At 35.8% G+C, this 10,964-nt stretch overlaps 1 protein-coding gene across 1 annotated transcript; it reads left to right on the top strand.

Moving 5' to 3' along the window:
* Positions 1 to 284: 284 nt before the first annotated feature.
* Positions 285 to 7,182, top strand: LOC120471055 (uncharacterized). Its single transcript, XM_039660805.2, has 6 exons — positions 285 to 508; positions 1,646 to 1,881; positions 2,005 to 2,077; positions 2,176 to 2,266; positions 3,821 to 3,930; positions 5,272 to 7,182. The coding sequence occupies exons 1-6, from the start codon at positions 298 to 300 to the stop codon at positions 5,586 to 5,588; spliced, it is 1,038 nt and encodes a 345-aa protein (XP_039516739.2). The 5' UTR covers positions 285 to 297; the 3' UTR covers positions 5,589 to 7,182.
* Positions 7,183 to 10,964: the final 3,782 nt, after the last annotated feature.

Below are 10,964 nucleotides of genomic sequence, written 5' to 3' on the forward strand. Positions count from 1 at the left end.
ATAGTAGGCTAGTCATGTTTCATAATTGATTAATATAACGACTTTAACAATATAGTTGGTGGTGCCCTCTAGCGTTGGAATTTGGTCGGTTTCATGATCAAAACGCAAAATGTGCCAATAAAAGTGGTTCTGCGACTAACGGATCTGACACCTATGTAGTTACAATGTCCAACAATCAATGTTGATATTTACATACAAAGGTAACGGAGAAAAAACAATCATGTTTATGATTTTAACATTTAAAAAAATCTAACAGAGTGAAGCTGTAATGTCACGCCAGTCCTGTAGAGGTCAGTGATGGCGCACTCGTCACACACAAACAGAAGAAGACATTATTTTGGTGGATCATTGATCAGCATTCGTTCCCATACAGAGATGGTGTTGTCGTCTTCGCAGCAGCTCGTGATGGCGTTCACCGCAGTGCTGCTGGTGTTTGTGCTGTTTCCTCGCATGTTCAGCGGCAGCGCCAGAGACGCGCAGTCCTTCGACCCGCGGATCAGCAGGAGAGGTGCGGGCGCGAGCACGAGCACACCTGTGTTTGTTTACTCTCTTTATTGTGGCCTTTTGACTGTCTTTGCTGATTTGCTGCACATTTTACTACGTCTCTGGTTTGTGAAGTTTGTATTAACACCTTTAGTTTACTTCAGAAAATGTTTCTTGTTATCGTATGTATATTTATAGTCGATATTTAATATCATTTTCATGTTCAGAATTATTTTAGTAAAAGTGCAGAGGACGCGGTCATTTGCATTTGTCCATATTTGCATTCATACATGCTAAAGTTGTATCTACTGGTAAATATGTTAAAAATCTTAATCATAAAATAGATTTGATTCACTTATTTTATTCTTTAGATGTTTACATTTTGTCTCGTGCACCAAGCAAACAAATCACAATGATTATTCTATTCAAAATAATTTTTAGTGAAAGTGCAGAGCAAGCTGTCATTTGCGCTTATCCATATTTGCTTTTTTTTATCCATTGCGCGTATCCATATCTGTTTTTATTGATATTTTACATATTCATATATTAATTTAGGATGCAGCCTGTCCCTTAAAATCCTAAAACACGTTTGACTAACTTTTATTTTATTTTTAGATATGTATGTTGTTCCAGTTCTTAAATATCCCATATGTTTAAGGTCATTTTCATGTTCAAAATTTGTTTAGTAAAAGAGCAGAGGAAGCTGTCATTTGCATTTATCTGTATTTACATTCAAACGTACTAAACTTATATCTGAATGTTTGATATTGATGTTTGATATTCTGTTCTTTAAAAAAACGTACATAAATACATTTGAGTGACTTTTATTTTATTTTTAGATATGTATTTTTTGTCCCAGTAATTAAATCCTAATGTTTAATATCATTTTCATTTTTTAGTAAAAGTGTAATTTGCTTTTATGCATATCTGCTTTTAAAGATGCTAAACTTAAATGTAAATATTGCATTCTGTAAACTTATATAACTTATATTTGGGAAACTTTTGTTTTATTTTTTGATATCATTTATATTTTGTGTTGTGCACCAAGCAATCAAACCCCAGTGTTTGATATCATTTTAATGTTCACAATAGTTTTTGCATTGTCTCTCTGGAGAATCTGTTGTATATTTTAGGGATTGTGAGTCTGTGTGTGGTTCTGCAGGTCCTGGTTCTGGTGTGGGTCCTGGTAGCGTGAAAAGTCAGCAGCAGTTCCACAAGAACGCAGCGCCTCAAATGTCCCACAATGTGGAGAACATGCATCAGATGAAGAAACTCATGGAGCAGGAGATGAAAAGCGACAAATACAAATCCAACAGCAACACGAAGGGCTACGTCTTCACTCTCATGCCCATCTACGCCATCGGAGTCGGGCTCTTTGCCGCTTATAAGTTTCTAAAGGTGGTGACTTTTGTTGTTATGCATAACACAGCAATTTTTCTTCTGCATTCACGAAAGGTCAAAGAAATTATGGCACAATGCATAAAAAATGAATGGTCCTAAAAATAGGCTTTGTGTTTGCAGATAAAGTCTGCAAGTGATTCTGAAGCTCAAAAAGCCAAAACAACGCGAGGAGTGAAGAAATCAGAGGAGACAGGTTTGTGTGCATGAATGAAAATGCTGAAATTTGTGTTTGTAATATCCCACCATTTATTTAATATACTCAGAAAGTGCATTGTTTGTCATTGTTTCCAGAGAATCAGCTGAATGAGCTGGAGCAGAGGTTAGCTCAGACCGAGAAGATGCTCAACTCCATACTGACCCAGCTGGACCCGCTTACAAACTGGTAAGAGCTACTTATCGTGACAGTAAATATGATCACACTGATTCAGAAAGCAGTCATGTATAGGTTAGTCTTTTCAACCACAATAATTCAAATTGTCACAGAAGTACTAGGATGAAAGTTTATAGTTCTGATATAAACACTGTCTACAGAAGTAAATCACCTTTTGAACAATTACACCGTTACACCAGTTGGTGGCGACATACGGCTGTTAAAAATGAATTTGTCATTGAATCGTTCATTCAAGAGATTCGTTTAAAAACATCTGATTCATCCAGTAGTGAAATAAGTCTATGAGTGAGTCATTGAATCATTAATTCAAAAATATTTTTAAATACTATTTTTCATTTAAAAATATATTTAAAGGTGCATTGCACAAGTGTCTGAGTTTTTGCAGAACTACGCCACCTCTGGCGACAAGCGAAACTGCAACCTGTTCACAGACAACACACACGAGTTGTTCATAACCAGTCGCACAAATTTTTCGTTACAGTCATAATGTCTTCAGAGGTAATACAGTTATAAATCTGCAAGTCATTTTAAATATATGAAAGGAAAGGCGTTTGTGTAAATTGTGTGTGAGGGGAAAACGGGGGTAGTAGAAAACTTCGGTTTTTGTTTGCATCTTACTCCATGTTGAACTGTTTTATGTGTTTATTGTATCCACTTATGATTGTATTATTACGGAAACACGTTCATGAACAATATAAGTCATTACTTTGTATCCCGTTTGAGCCCTAGAGCAGACCGGAGATCTCTCAATTTGGTGAAAACTTCCCGATGTCGACTCTAGTCTCATTCCGACGCCTGGCACTAGACACAAGTTTTATTTTCTTTGTCTTACGTGGAGTTTGCGTTGGGGTTTGAAATGAACTACAAGCATGTCTCTTTGAATCCATCGTCTACTTTTGTCAAAAGTTGACTAAAGTTTTGTCGCTCGAGTTGTCTTCGCTGATACGGAGAACGGCGGCGAATACACAAACGCGCCAGGCGAGTGTGAACACACATGACGTCCCACCCAGTCTCAAACTCATTTATTTATTTATTTTACTGTACAGGATTATAGAGGCAATCGCAGTGATCAGAGAAGGGCTCATTCAGCCCATCAGGCAATTGTTGGGTTTGAAAAACGGCTATTTTTAACATGAAACATGCGCAATGCACCTTTAAATAGACTTCAGCAATGAACATTTTGTAAGAACCTCCAGTAAATGACACGTTATTTTGTTTAGTGGTCCATTCAGAAGTGTGGAAGACTCATGATCTCCAACTTAACCAGAAAAATTGTAATTCTCCATTCTTCTTCATTGTCTCCAGAATTGTGCAGCTCAAGCTAACACATGTTTGAACCCCTTCGTTTGAAATAAATGTGAGATATTGAGCATATAAACCATATTCACAGACTTTTGTTCGTGGTAATGCAAAAACAAACAGAGCGGGTTTGCGGCTTGCAAATGGAAACATGCTTGCACGCTCATAGCGACCGGTTGGTTGTCGGGCTTCTTCCGTGTGGGCTTGTTTTTCCACCTGCTGTTTATTCGTTCTGTCGTGCTGCAGTGTGAAGTCTGTTGCCATGGAGCAGAAGAACGAGATCATGTCGCAGCTGCAGTGCATTCGCCAGCTAATGAAGAAGAGAGGCATGGAGTTTCCAAACATCAGGATAGAAGGTAAACACATCTGCTCCCGTGTACAAACCCGCACAATTAACACACACAGGTTGACGTCAGCATGTTAAATGTCCCAAAATCCCCCAAAAAGTTATTTCAGAGCTGCTTCAGAGCTTTAAAAGATGTGGGTCAAATTGACCTGCAACATTTAAGGAATGTTTTTTATTATTTCCCACTCAATCTCAATACCATAATGCAACTCATTACAAAATTACACTTTTGAGTTCAAAGCAGTAGGCTAATGTTTTGTTTTATTTAAATCAGCTACTCAAATTCTGCAATATATGTATCTATTATTTATAGGTTTTTATCTTTATTTAATTAGTAAATATATTGGTAACACTTTACAATAAGGTTCATTAGTTAACATGTACAATATGTGAGCAATACTTCTTCATCATTTATTAATCTTAGTTAATATTAATTCCAACATTTACTAATACGTTATTAAAATCAAAGGTAGTATTAGTTAACATTTGTTAATGGACTGTGAACTAACATGAACGCACAATGAACAGCTGTATTTGTATTAACTAACATTACCAAAGATTAATAAACGCTGTAACTAATGCATTGCTCATGTTAGTTAATGCATTTACTAATGTTACCTAATGAACCTTATTGTAAAGTGTTGCCAATATATTTTTTGCATTACAGCACTGGGAATGGGATTTTATTAATCTGTATTTTGAACATATTTATAAATCAAATTGTTCTGGTATTTTGCTCCATTTAAAAAAAAAAAAAATCTTAATTGGATGTATGTGTAAATCTTTTATATATAGGTTTACATTCATGACCGTGAGTAAGTGCTGCTGGTGTATCTCATTGTGTTGTATTGTGCAAATGCAAATTCTAGTTATGCATAACTAATGCAGACGACCACAATCAATGAAGCAGCTCTTTGAAAATAATATATATCATAAGCAAATTATTGGGATAAACAAAGAAGCACTGAATCGGCCAACATCACGCAGGTCATGCTGTTATTCCTGTCAGTCGAGTTGAGCGGTGAAGATCATGTGTTAATAAATCATGCTGAATATGGGATTATGTGCATGTTGGAATCTTAAGTTTCAAGTTTAATTCATTTATAAAGCACATTTAAACACAGCCACGAATACTAAATCTAAATACACACATTTAACATAATACACACAAATGTAATATGATATACACCCATTTAAGAGCAATGTGTAAAGCACACACACACACACAAAAGGAGAAAAAGAGCTTTATGTAATGCCATGACATCCACACAGTGTGGTTTTAGGGCTGCTGCTCCTGCTTCTGATTGGTTGTGCCGCTGAGTAACGCGAATCTCTTGGTTATTTCTTTCAGAGCCGTCATGTGAACGCAATCTAGACCGACTCATCGAGACTTTGACTTCAGCCGAAGCTCTTCCAGAAACTCGTCTGGAATCACAAACACACGATGAAACGCAGCCACTCGATCACCGAGCGCTCAGACCTGATTCTGAGGTGGAGGAAGATGAGGACGAGGAGAGAGCGGGAGAGGAAGACGTGGGTGCTGAGAGTGACTCTAGTATGCCCTCTCTCGAGGACTCGGGTGACGTCGGGGTAGATGATGTCACCGTCACTCAGAAACTTCCAGAAGATCTGACTGGAGGATTACGACGACGCAACAGGCTTGAGTAACTGTGACGATAATCCAATAGAAATCTATTTATATATTTATTTATTGAATTCCTCATGATGAAGCGAACACTACTCGTTGGTTCGTCGTTTACATCTACATATTTCACTGCATTTATCAAAATCCACCTTGTTTACTTTCTTAATACACTACCATTCAAAAGCCAAGGCTGCTTTTATTTGATACGGTAAAAACATTTATGTTGTGATTGTTACAATATACCAGAGCGGTTTTCTATCTGATTATATTGTAAAATGTGATGTATTCCTGTGATCAAATTATTACTCCAGCCTTCAGTGTCACATGATCCTCTAATCACTCTAATATGATCATTTGCTGCTCAAGAAACGTTTCTGATTATTATCAATCTTCGTATTTTTGTGGAAACTGTACATTTTCTTCAGGATTCTTTTGATGGCTTGAAAGTTTTAAGAACAGCATTTGTTTTAAATGTAAATATTTTGTAACAATATAAAGGCCCTTGCTGAAAAAAAGTCTTTTTAAATTTGTAAATTAAAATTTTTGGACTAGTAGTGCATAACGGTTTTCACAAAAATATAAACTGTTTTCAACATTAATAATAAAAAATGTTTCTTGAGCATCAAATCATCATATGTGACACAATAATATGAAGATAAATTCAGCTTTGATCACAGGAATAAATTACAGTTTAAAATATATTCACACAGAAAACAGTTATTTTATATTGCAATAATATTTATAAGTTTTCCAAACCTTTTGAACAATAGTGTACGTGCTTTAGGTCTGTAAATGATTCATAAATGTTATTCCAAATAAGAAAATGTTTGTCTTTCCTAAGAAAGTGACTTTCCTTTTAGCTGACATCATCGAGGCAAAAAAAAATGTCAGCCAATAGCCAAAAAACTATAGATATCCTTAGTCAGCATTTCTAAAATCGTTATAATAGTTCACAGGCTAATGTAATGGAGGGATGTGAATATGAATGATTCCTGTGTTTGCTGTATAATCTTCAGTTTGAATCTGTCATGTATATGTCAGTATGCTCCTGCTTTCACTTCATTTCCCTCTGTGAATCCAAGGCAGCTACCGATGTTTTTGGCTTCATGTTTTATTTGCATGTTTTCCATGGCCTGCGGACAAGGTTTTACACGGGTGCATGTTTTTGGTTTGACAATCATATGAGGCGTGAGGACTGCAAACGAAACGTTTTCTAAGAGTTATTAAATCTGGATGACGAACGTTACGGCTGTGAGCTTTCTTTTTTAAAGCTTGAATCAAATACCAAACACTAAATGTGATCATACACTAGATTAGATGGTTAAAAGTTGCATCTATTTCCCCTTTTATAATATTTTTTCATAATTTTGTCACTCTTTTTGTTGAAAAAATATGAAAGTAGTGCTGAAATCAACATGCAACTGGTCTTATTAGAAAATGATTTTCATAATTTTATTGCACGGACTTTAAATGATGTGATTTAGCATCTGGAGATGATGGGATGTGAATGGCATGCAATAAGACACCGCACTACCTGTGCTCATTATTGTTTTTGCTGAGTATGTGTTATGCTGATTGATATATGCAACTGTTGAAAGCCTTAAATAAACTCCAAATATAAAATGTGTTGTGCTGGTGTTTATTATGGCACTTGGTATTACATGTCTCTAACTGATTATTAATGCAGTTTTAGGTGTTCTTCCATATGCACTCCGCGTGTTTAGACACACCTGTTTATCTGCTCGTTAATGCAAGTGTCTAATCAGCCAATCGGGTGGATGCATGAAAGTAAGATGTTCAGTTGTTAAGAAATATGCCTCTTGAGTGCTTTGAGTTTGAACCGCTGATCTTCTGGGATCTTCTCACACTGCGGTCTCTAGAGTTTATAGCAGATGGTGTGAGAAAACAGCGAGGTGTAACATGGATGGAGTTCAGCAGCTGAGTCGGGTAAGACCAGCAAACTAAAGTCACCTGGTCTGATGTAACTCAATATCTGTTTTGCCATGTAAATGGTAGGCTATGGGTCAGAATGTGGCTTGAATGAATGATATCAATCCATCAATAGTGTCAAAGGCTGATAGCAAATGTTGCTAAATATTGTTTCAAATGCTTGGAAATTATATGAAAGCCACTTGCTTTGATTTTTAACAATAGACTGCCAACCAACCTGTCTGTGGATTGAACTAGAAAAAAGGGTTCATTGGGGTTCTATATATGAAGCTTAGGGATCTTTACTCAACTCCAAAGAACCTACACTCTTAGAAGAAAAGGTTATATCAGCGCTACGTATTTGGAACCCCTAAAAGGTTCTATACACTCTTAAAAAAAGGGTTCCTCTGGGTTATAGAACCCTGGGGTTCCGTACTTGGCCAATAAAACCTTTTACCAAAAAAAAAAATGGTTCTATATAGATTTGGAGTTCCATATATGAAGCGGGGGACCATTAGATAGAACCATTTCTTCTAAGAGTGTAAAGGTTCTATAATGACAAGAAAGGTTCTTTATAGGTTATCATTCATTCATATATTACATTATTTTGCAACATTTTGTAGTTGTAATTAAATTATTGTTTATTGAACTGTTTTAGTAACTTATTTTAATCATGCTGATTTTTGGAGGAGAAAAACTGAAACGTCCCTCTTCGTGTGATATTGATTAACTACATAAAATGATTTAAACATTGACATTTTCTAACCCCCATATCTTAAATTTTGTGATCATTCACATGCATTCATATATACATTTTAGGATCTTGATGTTTGTCAATAATATGAAATATTTAATCTGGAAAGGACAAAACAAATGATAATGAATGAACCCAAAAGGTTCAATACAGAACCATTTTCCTGGTTACAAAGGACCCTTAAAAATGATTTTGTATAGAACCTTTTTAGGGGTTCTAAATACGTAGCGCTGATAGAACCTTTTAAGGTTCTATATAGAACCTGAGTGTGTGATTGGCCGCTTTATGTATAGGCTAATTAAAACGTCCAGAATAAGACTTGAACTTGTCTGATAAAAAGTGATAGCTAACTAGTCTAGGTACTAACTAATATAGCATTAGGATAAAAATGAGTATTAAAGGCGTCAGCTCAAACATTTCAACTTTTTCGCAATTTATTGCAAGAACAAACATTTTTCATTAGTTTATGTGCAGTTCCTCGTGCGAGCAGCAGAGGACGCTACAGTGTAATACATCAAATACTTTCCCTCGTGTTTCATTCCTACAGCGAATCTAATCCCTAAACACTAGTCTATATGACTCGTTTAATGTCACAGCGCGCGCGTTGCCTGTTGGGTTTTCTTTTAAGTCTGGCTGTCCGCTCAAACATGACACGGTGAATGCATGTGAATTAATGACAGAGAGGAGGATTAATGCTGTGAGAGATTTCACCTTCCAGACTGAGTCCACAGGGGCTGGACGTCCCAGAACAATCTGCTTCCATCAATTAGAGCCGCTTCTCTCCCATCAACCTTAATCAATGCGTTTACACACCTAATGGGATGTGCTAACCACATTTGCCCTCGTACCTGGTCCTGTCTCTTTCTGGGAATAGACTTTTAATTAATATGGGGAGTTTAATGAGACCCGAGACGGTTTTTCATTATAAGATCTCTTCTGATTATGTGATTGTTGCTAGAATTATTCATTTCTCAGCTGGTTTTCCTTCAGGAGACAGAGATGAGCAAACATTGTATCGACTCTCTTCTATGTCCTTAACCCTTGGATTAGATGCTAGCGGATGAACAGATGTGTCGAAAAACATTGAAAAAAACCTAAAACTGTTTCTGCATAAAAACAAAAGAACACAAGCTGTTAATTTAGAGACTAATAAACCCAGAAATTATATATAAATTGCAATAAAAAAACACATGAACAAAACATTTTTAAATGAATAAAATAAATGTAGGCTAATGTATTTTGGGTAACACTTTACAATAAGGTTCGTTAGTTAACATTAGTTAACATTAGTTAATATGAACTAATAATGAATAGCATATACAGCATTTGTTAATCTTTGTTAATGTTATTTTCAACATTTACTAATACTTGATTAAAATCTTGTTAACATTAGTTAATGCACCGTGAACTAACATGAACAAATGATGAACAGCTGTATAACAAAGATGAACAAATGCAGTAACAAATGTATTGCTCATGGTTAGTGCATGTTAGTAAATACATTAACTAATGTTAACTAATGAACCTTATTGTAAAGTGTTACCGTATTTTGTTTCAATAATTTTTTTTCTTTAATGTTTTATACTTTACTGGTGGGATGAAGGGACATGTGTAGTACACACACATACACACACACTGGCCACCTTTCAGCTTCTTGTCAATGCAAATATTTCTAATCAGCCAATCACATGGCGGCAACTTAATGCATAGGCATAGACATGGTCAAGACATTCTGCTGAAGTTCACACTGAGCATCATAATGAGGAAGAAAGCTGATTTAATGGCATGGTTGGTGGTGACAAACTGAGTACCTATTTCAGAAACTGCTGATCTACTGGGATTTTCACACACAATCATCTTTTTTGATTTAGGGATTACAGAGAATGATCTGAAAAAGAGAAAATATCCGTGAGCGACAGAGAGTGCTTGTATATATTGTTTATAAAAGTATTTTCAGACATAATTTCTTTTGTTAGGTACTGTTCTTCATCTGCGCTGATTTTTTTTATTATTATTGTACCCCCCAAAATGTTCTATACCATTTCATATGACCATTTCACTTCAAGACCTTTTCCAATCATGTTCATATTGTTTTGTGTGGTTTTAATAGCAAGTTTCGTTCCTATGAAGTGAAATATTAACCGCGGTCTAAAATGGACAAAATTGTGCATCATTGTTTTTTCCTTTTGTCCAGAAACCATCCGAACAGACCCACGACCCATCATGGAGATCTAAACTAGACCTACAGTCCAAGATGACCACAGACAGTAGCAGGAGGATGAGTTTCATGATTAAATCAAGGTCAGTTTTGGATATGAGTTCTGTGCCGCCAAAACCGTGTGGTGCATCAGTGATCAAAATATGATGCATTTGTGGACTGTACTGTGAAACTCATTCATTATTAGTAGTTTTTTTTTTATATGGCGAGCAACACTTTCTTTCCTGTTTGTTTCAGGTTCAGTACTCAGTTCCAAGATATATAAACTGCACAACATCTAAAATGTCCATAGGGAAAGAGTTTTGTTCAGTTTTACTCTCAGAGGAAGCTTCCACATTCATTTGTGTTGCCAAACCAGCTCACGACACATTAATTTTAGCTCTGTAATGCATTAGAGGAAAAAAAACAAAAAAAACATCAAGCAGCGTTGAATATGACTTCTGAAGTTGCAAAGAAATGTGGGATAAAGGTATAGTTTGAAGATTTCTCTCAATTATC

Source organism: Pimephales promelas, chromosome 24 (genome assembly GCF_988280905.1).
Source record: "Pimephales promelas chromosome 24, fPimPro1.hap1.1, whole genome shotgun sequence".
Classification (NCBI taxonomy): Eukaryota; Metazoa; Chordata; class Actinopteri; order Cypriniformes; family Leuciscidae; genus Pimephales; species Pimephales promelas.

What these genes read in the sequence shown, in the direction of transcription:
- LOC120471055 (XM_039660805.2), top strand. Translation starts at nt 298, where the DNA reads ATGGCGCACTCGTCACACACAAACAGAAGAAGACATTATTTTGGTGGA. An exon ending in CCCGCGGATCAGCAGGAGAG is followed by an intron (nt 509 to 1,645) that starts GTGCGGGCGCGA and finishes GTGGTTCTGCAG; the next exon opens with GTCCTGGTTCTGGTGTGGGT. An exon ending in CTGGACCCGCTTACAAACTG is followed by an intron (nt 2,267 to 3,820) that starts GTAAGAGCTACT and finishes GTCGTGCTGCAG; the next exon opens with TGTGAAGTCTGTTGCCATGG.